At 34.2% G+C, this 16,232-nt stretch overlaps 1 protein-coding gene across 1 annotated transcript in view; it reads right to left on the reverse strand.

The window, feature by feature from the left end:
* The window catches only part of DOCK2 (dedicator of cytokinesis 2), a 196,295-nt gene that overhangs the window by 144,983 nt on the left and 35,080 nt on the right, over positions 1-16,232 (reverse strand). Inside the window, exons 18-23 of the mRNA XM_062586956.1 lie at positions 15,798-15,981; positions 15,595-15,692; positions 12,052-12,141; positions 11,711-11,811; positions 9,038-9,172; positions 4,365-4,473 (exon numbers count right to left, since the gene is read on the reverse strand). Of these exons, the coding sequence (XP_062442940.1) occupies positions 4,365-4,473; positions 9,038-9,172; positions 11,711-11,811; positions 12,052-12,141; positions 15,595-15,692; positions 15,798-15,981 (717 nt within the window). The remainder of the gene's footprint in view (positions 1-4,364; positions 4,474-9,037; positions 9,173-11,710; positions 11,812-12,051; positions 12,142-15,594; positions 15,693-15,797; positions 15,982-16,232) is intronic.

Consider the following 16,232-nt stretch of genomic DNA (forward strand, 5'->3'; position numbering starts at 1 on the left):
AGAAATGTGCCATGAGGTAAGCAGAAGTGATAAGTGTCATGTATCTCTATCATAAAGACACTTTCTGGAGGACAGCACGCAATGTCATCTCCGTAGCCAATATTTTGCAGTTGAACTGCTTGAAGATAATTCTTATCCCATCCACTTCTTAACTGTATTTTGACAATCTAAAAGAATACTGAAAGATGACAAAACTAAGAAAAAAGACAAACATTGCTATTCTCACACAGACAAGAATACTCAAGAGGTAATCTTCAAGCTCAAAATCATCATCAACATTTAAGGTAAATATCCCAGAAGACATTAACTTGCACAAGTCAGGGTCCATAAAGTTCCTTCATAGATTCAAAGTGTGTAGCCTCTATAATAGCTTTTGAAAATAAATATATTGAAAAAGCTTACAGTAAAAAGCAAAAATGTTAAACATGTTAAACATCCACTGGGTGCATTTTTCTTAACTTATCTTTGGATATTATGAACCTCCCACAAGGGTTTTTATGTCAACAAAATGGCCTGTAGTTAAATTTTTCCACTAATCAGGGTGTATTTCTCAAATACTTCACACAGCCAAAAGGATATGCCATACTTTTTGGCCAAAAGCAGTAACGAATTCAAGTTAAAAATACACCTCATGGATTTAAAAATATTTTTGTTGAAGTTCTACATGATTGATCAAAAAGGAGAACCTGGCCACTTCAATAAAGATCTGGAGCAGGACATCAGTCTTATTTCTTCATTCCCACCTTCCTGTTTCAATACGTCATGCACAGTAGAGAAATTCAAACCTGCATCTGGATGCAGTGCAACTATTCACTATCAAGAAGAACCTCCTCTGCGGATAATTACTTCTCTAGAACAGATCAGATATCTTTTCCATCCTTATTTCAAGTGAAAATCAGAATGCCTTCTTGCCATATACATTTGTGCTTATCTCAAAATCTCACCATAGTATTAATTTTATGTTATTGTGCAAAAATCTTTGGCAAAAGCTATAGTTCATGATGGCAGCAGAGACTAACTACCAACTGAAGAAAAAGCTTTCCAACAATTACAGCAATTACTTTTTCATTCTGCTATAAATTCACCTTCAGCAAAGAGAAAAAGAAAATGAAGTTATAGTCTCACTAGTCTCTTCTTGGTCCAGATTATGAGAATTACAAAGGTAATAGAGTTTTATTTCATTATGCAATTTGAGAATGTGAAGTATCTATTAACATGTTGCCGAGATCTATGATATGGTAACATGAAGTCTTCCATTGCTCACATAATTCTACTATTAGGCTTGTACCGCCTGTAATTTACACTGGCAACCTGAAAGGAACTAGAACAAACCTCAGTAATACAGGTTTATAGAAGCTTACTATCTTTTCTTCTAGGTATTAGGATCGATTCAGCACATGAATGCTGAAATTATATATTTTCTTTTAATCCAAAACAGTAGTTTATTGCTTGCCTTGCTTTTGTATCATTTGTTTGTATGAACTATAACACAGAATAGATCATACATTCAGCTTTACACTGGCAAATCATAAAACCAAATCAAATTTTTTAAAAAAGTCAAAATAGGAGCATTTTTTCACTGAATCCTGAAGTCTGTAGATACTTGAACTGAACAGACTGAATTGATTAACTGCAAGCAAATGTGCTTTTTACTTTTGAAATATTGCTAGAGATCATAGTAAGTGTCAAGCCACTGTAAACAGGGAACACAACAGAACACAATTCTTTATCATTTAACTATCTTAAATTCAGTATAAGGTAATTTAAATTGCAACAAGATAAAATAAATGGTTTAGTTAAGTCTACAGTAAGCCACTAATTCAAAAAGTTATTACAGAAAGCTCTAGGTAAGTTCTTGAATACTTAAGCCTAGACATGGGTCTAGAGTTGCTTTTAAAAGAAAATATTTCAGGTTTCAAGGTGATGTGTTTTAAAAACAACACTATAAAAGCAGCTTCCATCTTCCACATGAGGTTTCAGAAATCACCGGTGGAAACTAGTTTCATGGTTATTATCAAGAAAATGCTAAAGTCAATTTTAAAATGACTGGGCTAAAGATACGTCTCACTAACCAACATATGCCCCAAAAAATTCTCTTGTCATTTCAATAAGACTCAATACAATTCTCATATTAAGCATTAAGCTAAATACTTCTCTTCTTGAGAAGTTCAAGAAGAGTTTTGGAAGGACAGTCCCAAAAGCATTCCTGAATCATGACACTGACATGAATTAAAAAAGAATAGGAGGTTTACAACTGGGACACGGACAAAAGATGCAAGTCCACACAAACGTATGCAATAAATCTTGAGAACTGCTAGGAATCTGCAACTCATGAGACTGATTCTCCCAACAGTAGAAATTCTATCAAGAGCTGTAACCAGATCATAAAACAAGAACTGGAAAATAATGCAGATATTCTATAGGATTGCGACATCAACTTGTTGCTCCATCTCATGCAAAGCCCCACTGTTCTAGACTTCTATACAATACAATGAACAGACAAATAAATATTATACATATATATATATACACACACCTGCTATCTTTTAAAATCAGCTGTCATTTCTTGTACTACCATCATCCACATCCAGACTGAAAAGGGGTAAGTGACACTCAAACGAGACCAAACCAAAAGTTATATCTAAGTTTAAGCCATTCTCAGTGAACAAAGCTCAACTGATGTACAAATACACAATAGAAACTGTTTAGAAGATAAACTGTGTGCAGTCAACCAGTCACTGAATCGCAGCCAGACAATATCTAATAAACTATCAGAATTTGTTCTTCCTGAGGTTCTGTATCTTTGTTTCCCATAAAAGGAAGCTTTTTTTAATTATTATGCAAAGATTAGTTTAGACACAAAAAATGAGCACGCATGGCAAATGCATGAGCAGAGCATCTGAAATAAAAAACAGTCCCACCAAAGCATCACTATTTCATCATGCTCCTTACTATTAACACAGACTTCTACTGTTTTTTAATCCCTCTAAGATGTTCAGTAGTACTTTCAAGATTCTAGTAATCTGCAGTAGTTTTACTAAAAATCTTAGAGTATTCTTTTCAAAACGTGTAATATTAAGAACTAGCACAAAATATGGAAATCGTAAGAAACACAATCCACATACCTATTAGTATACACAGTCATATCCCCATTAGTGTTACAACATGGCTAATTTGAAACTCGCAAGTCAGTTGGTTCAGAATCAGTGTTGCAGCTTTCAAACCAATTTAACATACCTTAGGATGGTTAAGCACACAAAATTGTTTCTGTGACACCTCTTGTCACTCAAAAGAAGCTGATGAAACTAGCCTAATCATTAGAGGAAACACAAATGGATAATCCCATCTGACCATTCCGAGATGCGTGTAGCTAATGACATGACACGTCTCTCTTGTAGAGCATAAAAGCCTCTAAAAATTATTTGGTAGATAATTAATATACTAATACCATGCAAGTAACACAAGAACAAGCATTATTATACAAACTCTCTTTCAGCATTACTTCATAGCAAAGTCTGTTATGAAGTCTGCTACCATAACTGCTTCTGATGCAATGTTTTTGAAATATACAAACTATTTCCAGCAAGCTCTCTACAGAACTGTCAAATAACCACCGAATTATTTTCAGATGCATTGAGAGTATTACTGCAGTCATAGTATTTTGCCATTAAAGTAGCACTTCATAGTTTCTGTTCCTTTGCAGTTATGTGCATCACTCCTTGCAAAGTATCGAAGAGCATGGTTCCTATTTCCACTGATCTTAAAGCCAAACAGAATCACAACATAACAGCAGAATATTCCCAATCATACAATGAATTCACAATAAATAAATATTACGGCTGTCAAGTAAAACCGTCTACTTTAAGTGCACATTCAGCATTGGTAACCTTCTATTTGGCAACAGAATAACGTATCTGCTATTCATGGTCTTAACAGCTCCTCCTTTTCTGTTTTTCTTAGAATTGTACCAGATTTCAAAATATGAGAATAGCTAACACTGGCATAAATGGAAAACTTTGATCCTAGTTAGCCTTTTCACTTACGTAACATGCCTCCAAAAGTCTGACACTATAAAGCTCATTTTTCAAACAAAAATGGTAGAATTCCTGTTTAGCATTAGTGGAAGAAACTCAAGATTTAAGTATTCAAATCCCACTAGAGCCCTCAGTTCCTTAGATTCCTTAAAAAATTCTAGCATCCATATGTTAGCTACATTCACCTACTTGCTTGGTCTTCTAATAAAGAAGAAATGTAAAAAAGGTAGCAAAGGATAAGTTATCTCAGAGTGTTTTCCCCCTCAAAATCAAAAGAAAAAAATAAAGAAAGAAAGAAAAAAAAACAGTGTTGATTTCAAGCACACCAACCTGCAACAAAATGGCTGTTTTATGCTGACTTTTCATCAGATTATTGATAGATTCAAAGAGTCTCCTCATAGATTCCTCAAATTCTGTTTGCTCTTTGCCTTCATATAACCTGTTGAGAGATGCACTGCGTTACACTTTCAGAATGAGGAAGTATCATAGTTCTGAGCATACCAAATGCAATACCCTTTTAGAATGTATCTTAAAAGTTCAGCCAATATTATGTACATAGATGCCTCACCCATGGAACACGTTACTCAATTCTGAGTAGAGTGTTCAACTTGACGAGACAAAAAAAGGTCTTCCTTTTTTTTTCTTAAAAAAGCCTCTAAATAATAAAACTTTCCAGATTTGAAGTTTCAGAATTTTTTTTTAAAATGGCATTTCACTTTCCAAGTGACTTGCATGTAAAGTAGACATTTTGTGACACTTCTTCCAGTGAATTTTTACGCACATATAGCTTGATGACACTGTCTACCAAACCAACTTGTTTTCTTAGGTACTCTTCTGTTTTGCATTCCTCAGCACCACCTCAAAATTTTCTAACACACTTTAGGTGTGCAGAAGTAGGGTCTTACTACAGCTGCCCTATAAAAAAATTGTTACTATGCGCAGGACGACTGAGCCTCAACATTGTCTTTTTCACAACCCCTTCCCAGTGAGTAAGCTCACCATTACCACTCACCTCTTGAGAATCAAGTAACATTTGAAGCATACAGACTTCATGAAGATTTTAACATTGGACTGCATAACAGATTTCCAAATCCAAGTACAAACAAGAACCTTTAAAGTCTTGCTACATACACACATACATGCATAGCACTACAAAATGGAAGCCATTTACCTGTAAGTGAAGTTCTCTGAGATAAACCTTCGCCTGTGTACACTTACATAGTAAAGACTACTAGTTTGAAAGTCATCTGTAAGTTCTGGAGAAGTCTCAGGTATTTCTTGCATTTCTGTCCCACAGGGCAGCAGAAGGTAAAAGCTGGAGTCATCTCAAACATGGCTCCATCCTACACTTATTGAGTGCAAGTATTACATGAATATTAATTTTTAACTTTCCAGAACAGCCATAAACGTAGATGTAAACTAACTATATAGAAACAGGGAATTTCTCTGGAGCTTTTTTGTTTTTTTCTTTTCTTTTTTAATCACAGCTAATGCTATGTAAACTCAGTTTCTTCTGGCAATACTCCTGAGCAAATATCAATAATCTGCTAAAAGCATCAGTACACTTAAGTGTCCACTGCAAACACGTAAAATAGTTCGTAATTTTTATTTTATTTTATTCATCACCTATCAGTTCTCTTTTTGAAAGAAGAGTCTCTGCTTGAGGCCTTTAAAAGAATCATGAAAAGATTAGGTAGCTTTCAGCTCAAAATTCACCTTTTCAGCCTATGCACTTTTTCTCAATTGATTCATTCAATTGATTCATTCATGTTCTTATACACTTTCCCAAAAAATACACACACTTTCCAAATATATATAAAATTTATAATAATTTTTATATATATAAAAATGTAAATTCATTAGTTCACTGTATTTTTAATTATGTCTTAAAGCTTAAGATTGTAGCACCAGCTGTTAATGCTATCCACTTCATATATAAATAGTAAAAAAAATTACTATCGTGTTAATTATCTGAAACAGATGTCAAATTCAAATAAAGAAAAATAAAGTTAAGAAAAAACGCAACAGAAGTCTGAAACACATGTAGCACACTGAACTAAATTCTGCACCTCACATTCACTGCCTTTTCTATCAGAATAGGAAAAAAAAATAAGTGATGTACTTCAGTGTCATGTGCTTTTCAACTTGAACCTTAAGTCCTTAAGGGAGCTAAAGACAAATGAAGAACTTTAGTCTACAGTAAGGCAAATCAAAGGTGCTAAGCAAACAGTGAAAACCCTTATTAAAGCATTTTAGCTTTAAAAAACAAATAATAGAAAAAACTCAGATACGAAAGACAAAATATAAAACAATGAAAAGTTCTAAAATAACTGTGTATATAGAAAGGTTATCTGATTTATCAGGCACTGTTTTAGAAGGTTGTTTTTTGGTTAAATGAGTTTTTTTTCATATACTGGAGTCTAAGATATGCGGGCCATTCACTACCACTATTTTTCAGTAGTAATGAGGCAGAGGTAAACTGTAACAACACAACTTTGTATCAGAACAAGTGTTTATTAAAGCTTCTCAGGTAACGCACAGATATAGCTTTTATTAACTATCATCATTGTTGCAAATATAAATAAAGTCTCTTACAAATTATTTTTATGTAAGTGGAAATTTGGAGCTTTTCTGACTAAATCTGACAGAGGAACCATACTACATGTATTAAACATACCCTTTAAACAAACATTAAGTCTGATTTAAGCTATGTAGAATGTTAATTCTATTCCTTGCTTCATCATCTAACTTTCATTTAGATGCAGTTTTCTGTGTTAAATTTCAATTAAAATAACTTGTTCTGAAGGTAGATCTAAACAGAAAATTAATTGTTTGCTTCAGGAATAGCCTGATTATAACACTGTACATGAATTTCACAGCCAAAAACAACCTTGGGCCAATGAAAGAAAGTAAGCAAAATCTTAAGGTCTTCAGAGTTTGGATTATGCAGACTTTTGGCTGACATACATAACCTTTCTACAAAATGCAGTCGTCGAACAAATAGCTGCAAGATAGAATCTTCTTTCAGCTGACTGGAGTAAGAAAGTTTCTGCTTTCATGACAAGTCTACAGCTTTGATAGGATTGTATGAATGCAAAAGAAAGCAGAACTTGTTATCTTCAACATGTCTGCCTAACAGAGATGAAAAACGTCTATGTTATGTCTGAAATTACAAGTCATTGTTCATCTCTTTCCTACGTAATTTTCACTTTGTAGTACCACTTACCCATCAACAAGGCACCTTACTTCAAGGAGCACACCAAATTAACAAGAGAACAATCTTGAGATCTTTCCAGCTCTAACATCAGCTCATAACATTTCTCCCTAAAAAGGCTAATCCTAACCCTTGAAAGATAAATATTTGAATCCTAAATCCTAACTTTTCTACTGAGAGGAAAACACACTCGTCCGTATTTTTAGAGGTTTTGGACCAATGTGACAATAGGAAATTAACTGTTAAAATATATACTGAAACAGCAGATGGGCATAGAATACTGGACAGTAATGTTCAATCTTTGCTTATTTTTGTCAGAAGCTACAATTTTATGAGAACAATTTCTGTCTATGTCCAATACACACACAACACTTAGAAAACACTGCTACAGCTAGTTACTTTAATATACAACATACTGCAACAACTTGATTTATCACAGGCTATACAGTGTACCTGCTTTCTGCTGAAGATAGTACTAAGGATACAAAGTTTTCCAAGCAACCAATCTTGTATTCTGTCCTTCATCCTTACAGGAAGTTTTCCACAACCTATCTACAAAGTACTCTCTCCACTCAAACTCTTCTAATATCCTCTTTTGCCATGGCACCTATCAAATATTTTTAAGGGCAAAGCTGCAGGTGTATTTGACCTACCAGATGTATTCTGTTCTTATAAATATCATCTCCTTGCTTCTACAGCTTCTCATCTTGTTGGTCTGCACCCATCTATAAATTTTAAGTTCTTAGAAACAAGAACAGGTCTGTTAAGGGACTATCTATCAGTAGACAGTAGCTTCTGAGTCTATCCCTATTCCAACCAAAATTTCATATTTTATCAAATACTATACTTAGTTTTACAAAACTGTAAAGGTTCCTCCTGGTTTTGTGTAAAAAAAAAAAAAAAAAAAAAAAAAAAAAAAAAAAAGGCAGCAGAATAGCAGAAACAAGCCCTACTAGACCCAAAAGGCACATAAAACAAAAACATTTCTGTTCTATTGGCTATTAAACACAGATGTAACAGCCAACTGCTTGGTGTATTCATACAAGTTTGCCAGTGCATATTCAAATTCTGGGTAGCAAAGGTACAAATGAAATACAAGTATTATGGAGAAAAGCAACTGAGTTAAATAGAGACACAGCAAAAAAAGGAGAGAGGAAGAATAAATGGATGTGATTTGTGGGATGTAGTAAGGGTCCACTAGCGTTAGGACAAGAAAGTGGTGTCACAGTTTCTTTGATGTAGTTTTTCTCCCTTCAGATTTCAACTCCTTCATTCTCCTCCTATTTCTTTTTCCTATACCTGAATACCATTTTTAAACATATGCCCCACATGCTTGACTGAGTTATACATAACTAGTCCTTTTAGTCTTCCCTTCAGGAGGTCTGAAGCTCTAAATTCAATTGGACAACAATTATTTAAAATTGTAGTGCGCCATGCGCAGCCTGAACTCTTGAAAACAACGATCAAGGACAAGCATCCAGCTTCAAGCCATTCATCTATCTTGGGCCAAACCAGCTGATGCAAGCAACGATCCCCTTTTGAAATTAGTCATTATTACTATATAGATTTTTCTAACTTACACTCTGAATCAGAAAGCAGATTTTTGTTGATTGCCTCCAAAAAAAAAATTCTCAGTGATGTCTGTATTTAGGCCAGATGCATCATCAGATATAAGTTTTTATGTTATATTTTTAAAAATGAAGTAGTGTTCTGTTCTAGAATCAGTTTTTCTATTCTATGTGTCTATTGCTGTTCATGACATTGCACTGCTAGACAAATGAGTACTTACTGTGAAAATAACATCCTTGACCTAACAATGAACTTGAAAACATATTCCAGAGCTTTCAGAGTTCGTAGAATTGGTTCACATTGCTCCCCTCGGCTAGAGGTATCCAAGTAAGTCTTCAGAACAGACATTAGTTTCCTGAAGTGTAAAAAAAAAAAAAAAAAAAAAAAATCAAGCATCTTTAGTTTCATTTCTCTAACCATTTTGGCTATACAAAATGAATATTTATGCATAGTCAAGCATACGAGACAAACATACTGCATTTCTTTTTGTCTGTTACACAAATTCTATCATTTTAACACAAATAAAAAAAATTAATTGTACAAGCAAGAAAGCAAGCTAATATCTCAAAAAACCAGTGCAATGCACACAACCCTGGCATCTCTTTCAGTTGCTTATTCAGAGGCTTCACGAAAACGTCAACATCGCTCTTATAAAAATTTATAACATACATGCACAAGATAATACAAAATGTTATGTTTGCCTACCACCTCAAGTACATGAAGCAGCAATTCAGTCATTAAACACTACTACATGCTCTAATTTAACTGAATGCAAGTGGTATAACCTTCTGGTAGACTACAGTATCTGCTTACAATTTTTGCTAAACTAATACCTAACCTGCTCACCATAATAAAACGCCAGAGCTCTTCTGAAAAAGGGAAAACAAATTATTTTTGACTAAAATAAGCTCCAAACTGGGCTTACAGGTCTGTCCATTTGTATAGTTACAGTTTCCATCTTAAATAATGGAATAGATATTAACAATGTCATCTTTACCTTGAAATAGCCACCAAGAGCTGATTTTTTTTTTTTTTTTTTACATCATTACCTGAAAGGGAATTTACTATGCCCTAGTTTAAAAATCAAAACTAGCACCTTACTTCACATTACATTGAGAGCAAGGATAATTAGCAATGCATCATTGCCAGCATCAGAAAAAGTCTGCTTCCCCTCTACTATGCAATGACCTAAGTCAATGTACTGCTAAATCTGCAGAATATTTCCATATGCTATAAATTCTCATGCCTCACATTCTAAGCTTTTTACTGTCCTTTCAAATCTCCTGTGGTATGAACTCTACAAGTTTTTTTGTTGTTTGACTGGGCACCTACTGGGCACAAAGGATCAGTGAAGAAAATCTGAACTGAGGATGTCCAGTCTTCTGCTGATAATACCTAATATCAAGTAGTCCTATAAAAACTATCACATCTATGTTTGAGAAACATAAATGAATGAAGCTCAAAGAAGCTCCTCTTCCACTTTACAGCTTTGTGAAACTTCAGCCCCCACACTTGACAGAATATCACGAAGCTAAAAGCAGTGTTCTGCACTTGATTCATCTTTTCCACAAGTCTACAGACTGTGAAGTGTTTCAAAAGAAGACATTACCCTTTCATTTAAAACGTAAAAGTGATCATAACATGTCTGAGGCACAGTATCCCTTCCTAACTTGTGAGGGATTGACCGTGCATGGTTATTTCATAAAAGAAAGCAGTTCTTGAAACCCAGCGCATATTCCCTGATGCACATGGAACCAATGATGCCAAGAAAAATCAAGACTCTGGGAACGTAACCATTAAAAATATCATTTTGCCTCTGATGTTTTGATTAAACAATTTGAAACTGCCAGTCAGGTATTTTAAACAAGTTAGGCTGTCTGGAGGGGATCTCTACCCAACCTTCTGTCCTTTCACAATACCATAAATTACACATGCTGTTACCATGCAGACTGAAGATGGACTGAAAAATATCTAGTGTGAGCTTAAACTTTCTGAACCCAATATGCTGACTTTGACCTTCATGGAATGTGAGACAGGACTGATTGTGTGCTCTTTTCCACTCTAGCAAACTTATTTTCCAATACAAGTTCAGGGAGATGTTTCTTGTTGAATAAGAATTACTGTATATTCAGCATAAGACGCGACAAAATAACCTCACCTACTCTTTACTTCCAATTAAGGTTTTCCATTTGCTTTTCAAATCCCAAATTATAAGTTTTGTTTCAACCTGCCACTTGATTAAAACTGATCGGGAGATGAAATAAACCTATCTATGAATACTGAATGCAGCTTTTCTTCTCTTTATGTACCCATGCCTTTTCCTTTGGGCACATCTGGAAACCCCAAAAAGCAAATCCTTCCCCAAATTCTGCTTCTCAACTGGCATGACCATATAACAAAATGGAAGATTGCTGTTCACAGTACTGAATAGTGAAACCTTTCTAGTGGCATAAGAAAAGATATGACAGTTCCAAAGAGATTTTTCCAGTGAGTCATTTTTTTTGCTGGAAAAGAATATGTAAAAGCCTATTCATAAGTTTCTACTTTGAGCATTTAAGATTAAGAATGTAAAATAAAGAGCTTTACACCAAAGTATCTTCTGACAAATTTGACATGATAGAGGTTAAGTGCTCAGACACAGTGAAATCCAGAAAATAAAAAATGATTGTCAAAGATGATCAGTTAACACCAAATCAATTACTGATTTTGCCAATTAATTCTACTTATAATCATCTCTGTTTCTCACAGGTAGGTCTGTTCACCTTAAAACAAACAGCACCAAAACAACAGCCATCATCAGTTCCATCAGAAAACCCAAACCAGGATTTACTTTCTCTTTTAATAAAATGGTAAGTTAAAAAAACAAACAAACAAACAAAAAAAAAAAACTTACTTGTACGCTAAAGTTGCACTAAAATGCTGTTGGATATATGCTTCCAAAACAGCATTGAAATGTTGAAACTTGCGGTCTGCAATGAGTCCTATTATATATATCTAAACAAAGACAGACAAGATTAGCATTTATCATGAGGTAAGAAACACTTATCTCCTCACAAATTTATGATATTCCAGTATTTATTTTACGTGTTTTTAAAAAAATACTTGTCAGCCAAATACTAATATCCCATCTATTCTGTAAAGACTGTATTATTAATTCTTTGATATAAAAAAATCTGATGGCTCATCTGCATTTGTTTACTTATACATTGTCAACTTTTCAGTGATAATTCTTACCAGTGCATCAAAGACAAGGATGTCATATTCACTGCTATGGGAATGTTCCATCATGATGTTAAACAGAGCATCCAGTGTGTCTTGGAGAAACTACACAACATCAACAACATGAAATGACAAATTAGCAATCAATTCAGCTTGGAATTTTAGAAGCATTTACAAAAATATCACTTAAAGTTCAGAATGGACTTCAGCAGATTTAGGTTCTAGTTTCTTTAATTTAAATAATCTAAATCCTCACCTAAATTCAGAATGCTCTTCAGAGGATTTAGGTTCTAGTTTCTTTAATTTAAGAATCTAAATCCTCAAACACATAAGCAATCAGTAATACATGCTTAGCTTAAACCTTACAGAATTAAACTAAAAATATTATATATTACAGATAACTGTATCTAAAACACAATTCCTCATTCCTTAATGATACACATTAGTAGTTGCTGTTTTTACCCTCAGGTGATAATTAAAAGCACACATCATATTTCTACAGTCCGATGCAAAGCCCACTTTGAATCAAACGACATGTTCCCACTGACTTAGCAATCAAATCTTTATTTGGTTCAAAACTCCTTCTTGTCGGTTCTCCTTTCTCTTCTTTCTCAAGAAAAGCATCTAGTGCTTATATTGAAAGAGTAACACAAATATAACAGACTCAAAGTGAAGGCTGGAGTCTGCCACTTTCCAGAATATTAATAATTTTTATACCTACTATACACATTAATTTAACATAGTATTCCACCAGATACACCATACATTTTTAAACTTCCTTTTGCAAATCTACATTTATTTAATATTATGAAGTATAAAGAATGAGGGGAGAATTGTTTATGTTTTATCAGAAAAAGCAAATAGTGAAGCAAACATGCCCTTAACCAACACTGTGGACAATATTTTACTATTACTGCCCTCATAGTCTTTTTTTTTTTTTTTCAATAAGTTTGTCTGTGCATGACAAGCTCAGAATTACATTTTACCTATAATACATAGCTGAGCATCTGGTCAAACCAACAATGTCTCCAACTAATACTCTTGGGATTGAGTTCTGCATTAACTGCACAAAGTTTCTGGTAACATTAAAAAAAGAAAGTAGCAAGAATTCCAAAAAATGTATTACCAGTGATAAAGGGTAGATTTGACCAGACATCTAGCTAACTTCAGCAGTCTATCTGACAGTAGCTAGTATCAGAGATGTTTGGGAGAAACCAGTAGAAAACTCTGCAAAAGGCTAATGATATGGAGAATGCTGTCCAGATGCTTGCTTTCTTACTCCCTCTGTAATAAAGAGCTTGGATCATGTCTTTTGCAAACTGTGATTATCAAGTCAGATAAAAGGCTTTTTTGGGGTGCTGGGATTGGTGAGGAAGGTTACTAACAATCTAGAATATGAGTGCAGAGAGAAACTGAAGCTGATCTAAACAATATTTACACATATTTTTCAAATATATTCTATCATTTGTAGAAAGAACCAGAACTGCTGTGAAGTGGGCTTCACTCATACTGTTACTATTCTTCAGCAGAAATACAACCTTTGGAAACATACTGGTTTACTCAGATCTATGTATCTTCAAAGCTTATATAAATACTACTACCTCAATCTGCTTTTTATTCCTACAGTTTCTAATATTGCTCTCAACGGGGCTCTGGTTACTGAAGTAAAATTTGTTCTCAAATTACAGGGAGTTCTGCTCCTGTCCATTTTCTACTTTTTTCTTCCTTTCATTAGGATTCTAGTATGCTCACCCTCCAACAAAGAACAGCAGCCACAAACTCCTATAGGACAGCTTAGGCATATTGTTTAAATGCTCAGAAATGTATTAGGTAGCACGCTACAAGAATAGCTTAATGTTTGATAGATTGAGTTTGTTAGAACACAAACAACCTGACAGAAAGAAACCAAAAACATGCCATTCTGAAAGAGCTGCTCAGTATCACAAGATAATGTTCTAAGAAGTCTTATGAAGACAAATGATGAATGGATGCATCACATCACTAAGATCTAAAAGTATTACCCATCCACAACTGCTGGATAATATACCGCAATAAGGTAACACTAACAGTGCTAAAGGCTTCTGAAAAAGAAAACCTGGCATCACCATCTTAAGTCAAACTTACTAAGTGATTTAAAAAACAAATTATGAAAGGATTTTCTGAGTAATGGTGATTTATTGGATTTATCAGTGATGTGAACACTTGCTTCCTCTTCATTTTGAGATAGAAAAATATGACATTCTACTGACACCAAAATAAAAAAACAGCATATGAGGAATCACAAATACGATACATCAAACTTAAGATACAGCAGCCTGTTCACTAGAGGAACGGATGTCACGGACCATGCTGAAGCACTGTTACATTCTCAGTTCACCGTGCACTACCACAGATCAGCGCCTATGCAATTTTACATGTGCTGAACTGCCATATCTTGTACTGGTATAGTGGCCAAAGAAGTGTAAAGGATGCCTTTCTCATCAAATCTTGTCTGTAAAAACCATGCTACTTTTCAAATGAAGCATATCATCTAGCCCTCTACATGGCCTTGCATCTACTTCTCCTTTGTAAGCACTAAAACAGGTCACTGATTACAAATAAAAATAGAAATCAGATGAGTCTCTGAGAAAAAAAGGGAAGTAATCAGATAATTTAAAAGATAAGCAAAAACCATTGCAATTGGCCAATACATACTATTACTTTGGTCAAAAGACTACAACATTGCACATTAGACGCCTTAATATAAGGAACACCACATTCTCCATCTCCAACCTTTTAGGAAAAACTCCCCTTACAAAAAAATAAAAACAGATCAAGTCTTGACAGATGGCACATGTCTAATACACTACAGTACTTAACTACAGTATCAAGTGAACCAAAGACCTAAGATGTAACTAAAATTTATTGGTAACTGAAAATAGATATTCAAGGACATACTTTTATTAAGTTTGATTAAATCTAAAAGCAGGTACCTTTTATTTATTGTATCCTCATTTCAGACTCAACAACAAAACATTCCTTCAAACCTGTCAGCTTATAACTTTAACCATTTTGAAAATTGCTTCCTTTTCTTCTTGCATCAAAATAGAGAATCTACCTTAAACAGGAGCACAAAGTCTTATGTAGAAAAGCATCTTCTAAATTATTTATTTGGAATACTTCACAGCACAATGCAGCAAAGCACTCCCATAGGAAGTTCAGTCTACCTGACAACACATGAACAAAACAACTAATTCTGAAGAAATAAACAGAACACAAAACCTATACTTGACAGGCAGTCTTAGCCAAAAAAAGGAAAAAGTTTTAGAGCAACAGTGCTGTTCTTGCTGCATTAACTTCATGATCAGTACCTACCTCACATACTTGTCTGTTTTTACCAGCATTTTATGTTTGTCTGCATATATGTAATTACATATACCACACACACACACAAAAACATGGTGAATAAAACACTACTGGATGTCAAATGAAAAGCAAAAAGCTGATAAAGGCATTGTAAAAGAACAGTTTTGCATTGTTGCCCACTCTGCAAAATCCCAAAAGCAAAAGATGATCTACCTTCACAACTTCTTCTCCATCCACAATCTTCAATTTTTCCAGGTTCTCCTGTAGCAGCTCTGGCTTCATACGCCACTTCAGGAGGCCTAGTAAGCCCACTAATACAAAACAGATAGATAGATATTAAAATATTAAATACATGACTTATCATTTATGCAAAAGTTGTCTTCTTAAACTTCAACCTGCTTAAAAAAAATACATACCATTTTGAGTTAACTTTGTAGAACAAACAAGAGTTGAAATATAAAACGCATCTCGTGAGCTTACTGAGAGCCCCCCTACAATGCTTGAGTTCCTGCTTGTAGTTGCTCCTTTACTTTCTATGTGTTGACGTGTAGAAGGTAATGTCAAATAAGCACTGGCATCCTCCATTTTTTTACTGTCACCCTGAAAAACATGTCACTTATTATATTTTTTACAACACTGGATATAAAAGTATTATAAAAGAAGCACTGCAAAAAAGTACAAAAGTAGTTTCTATGGACTTAAATGCATGCATTTAACAATAAGAAATACAAAAGTCCCAGTACAGCTAGTATAGCTAAACCAAGAATAAATGCTTGTCAGCAAGACAAGGTGCAATGGGCATGCAGGAAAAACAAAATATGGAAAATACAAAGGAATGTGTTTTGAAGTGC

This window comes from Rhea pennata, chromosome 14 (genome assembly GCF_028389875.1).
Source record: "Rhea pennata isolate bPtePen1 chromosome 14, bPtePen1.pri, whole genome shotgun sequence".
Lineage (NCBI taxonomy): Eukaryota > Metazoa > Chordata > Aves > Rheiformes > Rheidae > Rhea > Rhea pennata.